The following is a 12,479-nucleotide window of genomic DNA, read 5'->3' on the forward strand; positions in this document are numbered from 1 at the left end:
CTGTACCGAGTGTCTATGTGTTTATAGATTTGGGCCACGTATACAACTGATTAAAGAAACAGTGTTACCAGCTAAGCCAAGCTGACATATTTTATAGTTTCTTTTTGTTGAACCAACTAAGCTAGAACCTTGGCTAGTAACACCCAAGCTTTATACATTAATACAGTTTTAAAAAAGTAATTAACTAGTGCCAGTGGCAAACTGCATTTTGTGGTTGCCTAGGCAGTTTTCGAACCAGTTTTTCAGGAATGTTAAATTCAGCATCTTCTCCACAGCAGGTAGCCTGAAACGGAGTCTCAAAATAAGGTATTAGATGGCAAAATAAATGGAGTCTTTATTACTTTCCATGAGTGCGCAACATGGGAAATTGATTATTTTAATTATGAAAAGTGTACTCAAGGGATCTATAGAAAATAAGCCAGTTGTTAGTTATAAGTTGTAATCAGAGTGCATTTCAGTCTGCTTTCCAGAAACAGAATTTGTATGGCAGCAGAAAATATAATCGAATAACGGTTTATTTAGTATCGAACGAAGGTTCTCTGTTAAAATCCCTGGGTTACGATTAACAGGATATTGAGTAAAAGACACAAGATCTGCCTATGGGAGTAGCTGGTGACACTGAATCCCCAGAATATCTAGCACAAAAACTAGAAAATTGCAGTAGGCCAAAATCACTCAGCAAATAAATGTACCTGTCCTAAACTAGCTACAAGGTTTTCTTTTACTGTTAAGACAAAATGGCATTTAGAAATTCTGGCTGAATACAGCATTGCCTAAAGCAGGTGATCAACGATCAAACCAGTATCTAATGAAGGTGGATCAGTCTGTTGCAGTCACCATGCGGTCCCACTTGACAATGCAGTGCCCCCAAAGAAACTTCACAAATGGCTCCCGTGATTTGTTGTGAAAGCCAGAGAAATGCTGTCCATTCAGGTCAATGTTTGCAACATTCAGCTTGTATACAAACATTCCACTTTACAACATAGATACAAGTATATTACAGCAATACTTAGCTGTTCTATCATCAAAACTGCTATCTCTTTATAGATGGCTATAAACCAACAATCACTGTGCTTACACATTCCAGCAACAATTCCAATTACACAAGCTGAAACCATTCACCATCAAGCTTACTTGGGTCTTACTTACAGATCAAGAATGAAAACTTGTCAGCATACTGGTGTTTATTAAATTTATCTAACTCCAATGCAATATAACTGTGAATTTGAAAACAGCATGTAAATACTCAGAACTGCTAACTGTAAATACATGCTCCTAATGACATTACATTATATTGCCCGGCTGGTGTTCATAAAGGAAAACAAGAATTGCAGACAATAAAGATAAACTACCCTTTTTACTAGACTATGTAGGGTTGCCAAGGGGAGGAGGTATATTATGTTCCTGAGTGTGGTACAATTAGAAAGGCAACACAACCAGTTATAATCTCTCAATTGGCAATCATTAAATTCATGCTTGGGCAGGAACATGGTTTCTGTAGAATTACCTAATCTGTTTGAAAGTCTTGTATCTCACTATTGTACTTTTCATTAGGGTGCCGCAATTAAAATAAGTCGGCTGAGATGTATTATACAGATTTACCATGCTGATGACTGTCATGCCGTGGTCATTTACAGCTTCAATTCTCCACTTTCCCTCTTTCGCTTAGTGATAGAATGAAAAGGAAAAATTAGCCTACCAAACCAGATGGTAGGTTGTTCTTGGGTAAAGCTTACTTTATCATCAAAGTCTTCATGTCTCTGTCATCCCCATCTCGCAATTCAATCTTGCTGGTCAGAGTGAGTGAGACTCCTGTTTTTGCAAGTTGAGAAAGTACATTTTCTTTGTTGGGGTCATTTGGGTCAACAGCCCCCTCCCCTGGGAAGAAAGAAATTGCATTCAATTTTACTGATAGCAACTGTTACTCTCTGCACTCATGAGGCCAGATATGTTTAGACTGTTCTTGAAGATACGTAATACATAAGCAAAAAGCTGTCCAGACATACAATATGCAAACACATTGCAATGACTTCATCTGCTAAAGTTTTCTCATTTTTGACAGACCATATTCAGCACTTTACCCAAACCATAGTTCGTAAAGCCAGAAAGTTCTCATTTAAATGAATAAGAATATCAAATCTCCAGCTAAGTAATGACAATTAAAACTGAATTGTTAAAGAATCGCGACAAACAGTAGTACAATTAGTTAAGAAACTGTGCTTAGTGTAACGCATGAAATTGAATCTGCTTTTTAGCTATGCAAGTATGGCGTGTTTTTGGAAGATTCTGGGAGCTGGGTTTGAGACTGAAATGCAGCCCTTCTGTCACCAACAAAAATTGTCTCCTTGTTCTTAGGAATCTTTGTGATTGTATATTTGACCATTAGGGGCATGGTGGCTTAGTGGATGTTTTACTGTACTAGTAATCCAGAAGCCTGGACTAATGATCTGGAAACAAGATTTCAAATTTCACCCCAACAACTGGGGAATTTAAATTCTATTAATTAATAAAACAAATTTGGAATAAAAATCTAGTATCAGTAATGGTAACCTTGAAACTATTGAATTGTTAAAAACTCATCTGGTTCACTAATGCCCTTTAAGGAAACCTGCAGGCCTTACCCAGTCTGATCTACATGTGATCCAAGACCCAAAGCAATTTGGTTGACTCTTAACTGCCTCTGAAATGGCTTAGCAAGCCATTCAGTTATATTAAAGGAGGAAGCTCACCACCACCCTCTCAAAGACAATTAGAGATGAGCAGTAAATACAGGCCTTGCCAGCAACGACAACATCCTATAAATGAATGGAAAAAAATGTCTCCTATTATTACTCAGTACCAGCACATTGTGTGAAGTGGGTGGTGTAGATAAGAAATTTGACATTTAGCCCTAGAATAGATATTAATGATGAGCAGCAAGATCTACAACTTCAATCCTGATCCCATTAGATAAAAGGCCCAAAATTGTTCTTTATGTTCAATGCATAAATGGCCAATAGCAAACTCTTCCTTTCATCTTGATTTGATCACTGGATAACATAGTAATGGGTATGTAAATTGTAGCCAAAAATAATAATGATTAACGTCTTAGATTTGAGCACTTACATTGTTGTAATGTACTGAAAATACTCAACCTAATAGCCGTAGCTTAATTCAAATTTTCAGAATTCAATATTTTTAAACATAACATTTGTCTACATTAGTGACTAAACTTCAAAATAGGCTGAAATGCTTTAGGGTGTCCTGAGCTAGTTAAAATGGCAAAAAAATGGAAGTTTCTAATTTGCTGGGTTATTTTGTTCCTAAATGCAAATTATTGGATAGTTCATTTCTAGGCCTAAATACGATGGAATAATTATGCAATAACTTTTCAGCAAAAGTCAAATGGAAAATGCTTATTTTGAAATATAAGAATTTCATTGTGGCTAAATCTAAAATCTGGCTAAGCACAGTTTTCCATTTTTTCGCCCTGGATGAATTCATTTCTTAGCCCAAAGCAAAAAATCTACAATCAATTCTTAATTTACTCACCGATCAGAGTTTCAACATCAGGTACACTTCCTAATCCTTCCAGGAGCTCATGCAATAGGTCATTATGATCTGGTGAAATAGCTTCCCGGTGCTCTAACAGCAGCTGTCACAAGGAGAAGAATTAAACTGGGTCACAAATCTAACATGAGTTTAAACTATCCACATGTATTCATCATAAACTAAAAAGCTGCAAACCGAATATTAATGTGCAGTCTTGGTCTCCACCTTAACAGAACAGTACACAACTAGAAAAATGTATTCAAAAATCAGGCAACCTATAGCCTACAATCCAGCATGGAATGCAGTAAATACAACTTGTACTGATCTTAAAATATTCAAATACATTTGTGAGAGAAATTCAGTAAAACACTCCTTCACAAAGTTTTCAATCTCCCTTTTGCATTTGCCTATCCAACCTGATACATGCAGAAGAATGCCACCAATGCCCCTTATAGTCAGGCACTAATAGGTACTAGGGACCATCTAAGTGTAATTTTTTTCATTTTCCCTCCATGCTGCTGAGAGATGTCACATGTTACATTGTTGTATTTATTCTACTGCACAGAAACGAGCCACTCAGTCCAACTGGTCTACTATGCTCCACAAAATCCTCTTCCCACTCCTTGTCTAATTCTATAAGCATACCTTCCAATTCCTTTCTCCCTCATGTATTTATCCAGCTTCCCCTTCAATGCATCTATGCTCTTTTTGTTAATTAGTTTGTGATATTCTTACCAACTCTTACCCAGGGTTGCGTCTGAATTCCCTGTTGGATAAAATGGTAAGCATCTTTATTTATGGCCCTTGGTCTCTCCCACAAGTGGAAATACCATCTCTGTTTGACTTATCAAACACCTTCATAATTTTAAAGGCATCTATTCGGTCACCCATCTTCGAGAAGTGCCCCAGCTTGATCAGTCTTCCTGAAAAGTATAACCTCTCAGTTCTAGTATTGTGATATCTTTGCAGGACAGAAAATAGGCAGTGTGCGGCACATGGAGTTCAAAGTTCCTAACAGAAAAATTGGTTTATTCTGGTTTGGCTACATATACATACAATCACAGATAGCTACAAGAGGGTGCTATTACAAGTATCAGCCTTTTGAAATTTTTTTGTACCTCTTGTGCTTTGTAGAATATGGAAATCGGAACTGTGCCGATTGTGTTTTTGTGTGGTCTAACCAAGAATGATACAGGTTTAAAATGATTCTCTGCTTTTCAATTCTATTCCTCTAGAAATGAATCCCAGTGCATGGTTTGTTTTTTTTTAAATCGCCTTATTAACCAGTTTTATTATTTTTGGTGATTTGTATATCTGTAGTCCTAGACCTTTGCTCCACCTATTTAGACTCAATTATCCAAGAAGTATTCTCCCTACCAAAACGTACACAGTTATCTATAATGAAATTCACTTGCCTAAATACATGACCATTCTGCTAGGTTCCCTTTGCATCACTTAAGGTCAAAATCATGCTAAGTAAAATTTTAACCTGCATTTGTCACTTATTCTGCAGCTCTGAACACAAGTGAAGGGTTTAAATTGTGATACCGTTTTAAAGCTGCAAAAGTTAATGCAATATAGCATATGAATCACCAAATCCTGGTGATTCTTTCCAGCACTCATATTTTCATGATTGTTTGCTCCTGAATATTTGTGTGTAGTTTTTGTGCTAATTGCCCATCATTCCAAGCAGTGAGGTGGCTATAACATTCTGGGGGTAAAAATAAAGCTGTGCTCAGTAAATACTGAGGAAAGTGTTGCCAAAAAACGCACAAGAGAATGTATTTACAAGAATATCCCAAAATGTTTGGCTACATATTTTATTTCATAGGCCATTAGTTTCTACTACAGAACCTCAATATGCTTTTCCACTGTAGCTAGTGCTAGTTTATATCAACATGTTGTGGTCTTTGCTTTCCATAGTACTTTATGTGCAAAGCCTAATAAATTAAGAATGTGCACTGAAAGGATGGTAAACTATGGTCAAATGAGAAACACACGCTAGTTTCTCTCATCTGGCAATTATAGTTCAGGTACACTTTCCTGAGTTATGCCAATGAATTTGCAGCAAGCTGTCTATAAGCTCTGGCTTGCTTAGAGATCTTCTGAGATTTGAAGAAATGGGACAGCAAGTACCTTGAAGGGAAACATGCAACAGAATAAACTTGAGTTTATTAAAGTCAAAATAAAATGCAGAACATCCTAGCTTATTTCTTGGGGAAAAGGCCACTAAAACCAAAGCAGAAAACTAAGAAACTTTCATAAGCAAACCTAGAGGTAGTTTTGAAAGCAATCCAAATATCAGCAAAGCTCATACAAATATAATTGTAAGCTCGAAAACTGCTTGCTAAAGCCTTTTTTGAGTTGATTGACAAAACCTATATGCATACATCAGTTATGTGGGGCTTTGCTGAGGGATAGGATCTTGAATTAAGCAGAGAAGGCACTCAGCCGGGTTTAGATTTGAGCGTGACAGCCAGATTTGAGCATGGCACCCAGTTTGCAAGTGCAGCGCTTCAGTATCCAATGGAAAGATACTAGAGACATGTGCCTTTAGGAGTGCACAGAAGGCCAGCAGCAAAATTTAACATCAGAGATAAATTCCTTGGACAAGGTTTGTTTACATTGGGCATCTGTCAGCGAATGGGGGGGGGGTGGGGATTATAAAGTAAGCGGGGTGAGGGTGTTCCCAGGCAAGATGTTTAAGAGCTTGGTGAGAGATACCGCATTATTTCAGAAAGGTGGTAGAGAAGTTGTTGGAGCCACATTTATGGGCAAGTTTTTTTTTGGTGACTTCTTTTTAATCTGTTCTATAAGATGCTTAGGTGTGCTTAATAGGGTGAGCAGGAAGCTGCCCTAACAGCCATATTTTGCTTATTTTACTGTGTCAGATTGCAACAAAGCACGTCAGGAGTGTGATGGAATACTTCCCACTTGCCTGGATGAGTGCAGCTCCAATGCTACTTGAGCCTCAAGCCCACAATCATTTGTGGACAAAGCAGCCAGATTGATCGGCGCTCCATTTATCACCTTAAGCTTTCACTCCCTCCACCACCGATGCTGTGGCAGCAGTATGTACCATATACAAGATTCATTGCAGCAGCCCACCAAGACTCCCTCGACAGCACCTTCCATACCTGCAACTTTTGCTAAGATAAAAGCAAAATACTCCGGCTACTGGAAATCAGAAATAAAAACAGAAAATGCTGGTGAACCTCAGCAGGTCTGGCAGCATCTGTGGAGAGAGAAACAGAGTTAACGTTTCAAGTCCGTATAAAGCTCTGAAGAAGAGTCATACGGACTCAAAGCTTCTCTCTCTACAGGTGCTGCCAGACCTGCTGAGTTATACCAACATTTTCTGTATTTACAACAACTTTTACTACTTGAAAGAACAGGGCAGCAGGCACGGGGGAACACCACCACCTACAGGTTCCCCCCCAAGTCACACACCATCCTTCAAGGTCACTGGTTTAAAATCTGGGAACTTCCTTCCTAACAGCAATGTGGGTGCATCTACAGAACATGGACTGCAGCCGGTCAAGGCAGCTCACTACCAGCTTCTGAAGGGAAATTAAGGATGGACAAAAATTGCACATCCCATGAATGAATTTTTTTTTTTTAAAGTGCCATTGTACCTATGGAAGTACATCTCAGTATTAGAAGCACAACAAAAGGTGCTGAAAGAAATTTAGAAGAATGATACCAGAAACAAAGGGTTATAAATATCAGTAAAGAGTGAACTGACAGGGATTCTTTTCTCTAGAGAAGAGGAGGCAGACAGTTGTACCAATAGAGAGGAATTTAAAGCTATGGAACAGTTTCATAGGTAGACAGAAGATATTTCTACTTTGTGACCAAAACTTGGGGCCACAAATACAAGATCATCAATAATAATCCAGTGAAGAATTCAGGAGAAATGTCTTTTCCCAGAGAGTGGTTAGAAGGTAGAATCTACTAACACACAAGAGTAGTTGAGGCAGATAGCATAGATGCATTCCAGGGGAACCTAGATAAACACAAGGAAAAAAGGAATGGAAGGTTATGCTGATATAGTTGGATAAAGAGAAAGCTCATGTGGAGCATAAATACTGGCATAAATCAGTTGGGCAACATAGCCTGTTTCTGTGCTGTACATTCCATGTAATTCTATGAAATATGTCATGAATGCTGAACACTGCAACACGATTATGTTTTAAAGTTTATCTACAACTGAAAGTAAAACAGAATTCTGGAAAGGAATGTATAATTAGCCTTTCTGATAAGTACCTCAATTGGGAGGAATGCCCAAGTGATCTGGTTGCTGTTGGAGAGAAACTCAAATATAAACTCATTGAGGCAGACTGGCAGTTTTAACACATTTCACAGTATCTCACAGCTAAAGGACAGCTGTGGCTCAGACAGGAACAAAGAAGCTACTGCTGTGGAAAAGTAGGGAGAGCTGTTCTGTGTTAACAGCCAAGCAGGATGCTTTTAAGGGCTAGAAAAGGAACAGAAGAGGCGGGGCTCTTGAAGATTTAAGGAATGGGAGTCACCGTATCCGGGAAAACTCTAGCGGAGTGGAACGACTGTCAAAGGACACTGGAAGTTTTGATCTGGCATGATGGGGAGAGGTGAATGCCTGGTGGAGAACTGGGAATGACTTTGGGATGGTTTCTTTAATGCTATATATTAGCCAGAAGTGTGCCATTGAGTAAAAGTGTTTTATAAGACATATTTTAGTTGTTAGTTTTTCTTTAGTTTGATGTATTAGTTACCTGTTTATGTATGATCTGTTAGTTTTAATTTGTTTCTTGCAGTAAAAGTCTTAAATGGAATCTTGTCCTTGGGTTCTTCCCATTGGTCATTTGGGAAATTCATTTCTTATTAAAAAAAAAACTATTTGTCTCCACGGCGGTCATAACAAATGTAATTAATCATTACTTTAATCAGAGGAAAATGAGAAAAAATGCAATTGTATTATGCCAGTTTTAAGACTGTCATGCAGTTATGCTTCAAATTCCCAACAGATACATTTTACTGCTGTCCTTATACTGTTGATTATCATAGTGCTTCACAAAAAAATACAATATTGTTCAATTTTAAGAAACAGCCTTTAATTTTAATATATCTTCCATGTTTTCATAGAACCTGCAGACAGACTGGCAAAGATCCAAATATTTCACATACAGGATCATGCACAGCAATAAGGGAAGGATACAACTTCAAAAGGTTGTATCTATTACAGGGTTTCACCAGGCCAGAACAAACTGCTCCAGGATTTTATTGAATATTTTTGTTTAAAGAATTACAACATCTTGCTTAAGATGTATTTGCTTGGGTTTTGGCTAGGTCACTGCCACTGGTTAAAAAAGTGTTTTTACAGCTATAGTTTGAATCAACTTAAACTGGGGCACAGGCCCATAAGGAAAACCTGGTAAATTACAGAGGATTGAAAATATGTAACATAGGGATAAATCTGATAAGGCAGTGTATTCCTAAACAAACGATCATAGCTTCAAATTTGGCACACCATCAATCCTCACTGAGCGATTTGTGCCATTTGAAGCTGTTTAACTAGCTTCTGATCAAGCTTCCCTTCAGTCTGAACTGGACTGTCTGAAAGAAGCAGCAAAACCTGGACAGGAAGGGGTCCTTTCCCTGCAATGTTCACGCATATCTCAAAATAGAAACGCAAAGGAGCAGTACTGATGGAGTCTGCATGAAGTGCCTGCAGATTGAACGGAATTAATTTTTCATTAAAAATCAGTACTGGTTCAGAAATTGAACTATATGATAAGCCAGGACTTTTCTTCGACCATTGATCAGGATAAAATTCAGACTTTGATCCATCAAGGATTTCAAAGCAAATCTTAGGATGCTCCATCATTCATTTTATTTAAGGTTGAGATGGACAGATTTTTGGTCCCACAGGAAACCAAGGAATAAGGAAAATAGGCGAGAAAGTGGAATTAAGGCCAATGATCAGTCATGATCTCACTGAATGGTGGAGCAGGTTCAAGAGGCTGTATGGTCAACTCCCGCTTCTGTTGCTTGTGTTCTTATAATATGCATGAAAATCCTTTGCAACATTCCTGTTACTAGCATTTTTATGTGCTCGAGTGACCTGAATAATAATCAAGCTACTAAATAAGACTGATTTCTTCCTTTTGCACCAGATGCTCTCCCTTAAGTCTTGAAACAAGGTGGATTCCAGGGGAAGGTAGGTTCAATGCATGTTTATAATCACCTGCTTCACTCAAACTGATCTATTAGTTATTGTAATGGTGGCTTGTTTTCTTGAAATGATGTTATGTAGACATGCTCAGAACATATCTAATATATACAAAATATGTACTTGGGCAGGAAGGAGGATGATTCAAGATAGCAACACACAGAGGAAGCGGAGTAGAAAAATGATAAGTCAATAGTTTTGAATATTATTTTTCCCAATTAATTAATCCCAGAGGTATCTCTGCCCACTGTGCCTTCTTGGAGGCAGTGGACTATATGCACCCTCAGAAAGGTGAGAGTACCAAGAGGCTGCATTTCGAACTGTGGGATATTAAAAAAAATTGGACAAACTTAACAGTGGGTGGTTTAATGGCACAGCATATTAAATAATAATGTGCTGGTAGTTTGTAGCTCAAAGCTGCCAAGCTCTAGCTTCATCTACATGAGCTACTGAACAGACGTCATGTGCCTCCTATAGGCAGGGAAAAGCCAAAAAGACTAGTGTTTCCTCATTGCTCTCCTGCATCTCCAAGTAGCTGGTTAAAAACCACTAAATGTCTGCCAACACCCTATAAACTCACATGAAGAATGGTCACTTGGTCAAGATACTGGAGGGGTGCCAGTGCTTGTGGAACTGCAATGCACCGCAAATAACCACGTTTAGAAAAGTAGCAATGGGGGAGGTGGAGAGTTGCCAAGCAAAATCATTCAATGAGTCTTCTTATTTAAACATAATGAATGCAGAAATAGAACAGTAGAATTGAAATTATCAATGAATTCACAGCGGGAGAAAGATTACAAAGATCTTTTATCTTGTTCATTCAAAGCTCTTGTAAACAAAGCAGCAGGCATAATCCAAGAATAGAAGTTTTGGCAATGAACATTTGCATCAATTACACCCATTTGCAAACCTCAGTGTGCGAACACATTCACTCAGTGCGCACTGCTGACCATGCCAGGCCATTGTAAAAGGACAGGACAAAACAACAGGATATGGTTCGTGTCTTCTAACAAGTAAAGCAGTCAACAGGAAACTTCTCCCTACACAAAAAGGTATTAAAGAATCCCACATGTTACAATTTTCTTTATTCATTTATGGGATTATGGGCATCGTTGGTTAGGCCAGAATTTATTGGCCATCCCTAATTGCCCTTGAATGGTGTGGTTGAGCTGCCATCCTGAACTGCTGCCATCCATGTGGTATAGGTACACCCGCAGTGCTGTTAGGGAGGGAGCTCCAGGATTCTGACCCAGCAACAGTGAAGAATGGCGATAAAGTTCCAAGTTAGGATGGTGAGTGGCTTGGAGGAGAACTTCCAGGTGGTGGTGCCCCCATGGGCAGAATTTAGCCCGTGTCAGGCGGGCTTGGCGGCGACAGTGGGAGCTTCGCTTATGTGCGCGCTTGAGAATCTCCCTGAGGCACAGAGCTGACTCAGGGAGATGAAGAGTTTTAAAAAAAAGGATGTGAAAAATATTATAAAACATGTCCCCACTCATGTCCCTGCTCATATGATAGAGTCACATGTTATAAGTGAAATTTAAAACATTTTATTTTATTTGTATTTGATGTTCGAAACCCTATCCCACCCGTGGATGAGGTTTCCAAAGGGCAGTGAAAAATTTAACTTAATTGAGGCTTCAATGGCCTTAACAGACCATTTAATTGTTGGCAGGTGCGCTGCTGATTCCCGTGCCTGCCTGCTGACCGAGAAATCGCACAACTGCAGGTTGACGTTGGGACGCTCGCCTGATGTCAACACGTGTCATTTTACGCTTGAGCGGGTTGGGGGCACGCCTGCCCGCCGAGGTGAAAATTTTGCCCAATGTGTTTGCTGCCCTTATCCTTCTGGATGGTAGCAGTTGTAAGTTTGGAAACTTCTGTCTAAGGTGCCTTGGTGAGTTCCTGCATTGCATTCCGTAGATGGTACATACTGCTGCTACTGTGCGTCGGTGGTGGCAGGAGTGAATGTTCATGGAAGGGGTGCCAATCAAGCATGCTGCTTTGTCCTGGATGGTCTCCAGCTTTTTGAGTGTTGTTGGAGCTGCATTCATCCAGGCAAGTGGAGAGTATTCCATCACACTCCTGACTTATGCCTTGTAGATGGTGGATTTGTGGAGTCAGGAGGTGAGTTACTCGCCGCAGGATTTCTAGCCTCTACCTGCTTTTGTAGCCACAGTATTTATATGGCTAGTCCAGTTCAGTTTCTGGTCAATGGTAACACCCAGGATGTTGACAGCAGGGGCTTCAGTGATGGCAATGCCATCGAATGTCATGGGGCGATGGTTAGATTCTCTCTTGCTGGAAAAGGTCATTGCCTGGCACTTGTGTGGCATGAATGTTACTTGCCACTTGTCAGCCCAAGCCTGGATATTGTCCAGGTCTTGCTGCATTTGGACATGGACTGCTTCAGTATCTGAGGAGTCGCAAATGGTGTTGAACATTGTGCAACCATCAGCGAGCATCCCTACTTTTGACTTACGATGGAAGGAAGGTCATTGATGAAGCAACTGAAGATGGTTGGGCCTAGAACACTACCCTGAGGAACTCTGTAAAGATGTCCTGGGACTGAGATGACTGACCTCCAACAACCACAACCATCTTCTTCCTTTGTGCTGGATAGGACTCCAATTTTTCCAGAACTTCAAATACGCTTGCATATTGAGTTCCAGTCTTGGTCACCCTGCAACCACGTCTCTGTAATAGCTATCGAGTCATATTCATTTATTTCTATTTGTGC

The 12,479-nt window shown here is 39.4% G+C and overlaps 1 protein-coding gene across 1 annotated transcript in view; it reads right to left on the reverse strand.

Moving 5' to 3' along the window:
- Positions 1–12,479, reverse strand: part of iqgap2 (IQ motif containing GTPase activating protein 2) — a 369,497-nt gene that overhangs the window by 43,513 nt on the left and 313,505 nt on the right. The window contains exons 31-32 of the mRNA XM_078563474.1: positions 3,532–3,634; positions 1,737–1,878 (exon numbers count right to left, since the gene is read on the reverse strand). Coding sequence (XP_078419600.1) covers positions 1,737–1,878; positions 3,532–3,634 — 245 coding nt within the window. The remainder of the gene's footprint in view (positions 1–1,736; positions 1,879–3,531; positions 3,635–12,479) is intronic.

Source organism: Cetorhinus maximus, chromosome 2 (assembly GCF_964194155.1).
Source record: "Cetorhinus maximus chromosome 2, sCetMax3.hap1.1, whole genome shotgun sequence".
Classification (NCBI taxonomy): Eukaryota; Metazoa; Chordata; class Chondrichthyes; order Lamniformes; family Cetorhinidae; genus Cetorhinus; species Cetorhinus maximus.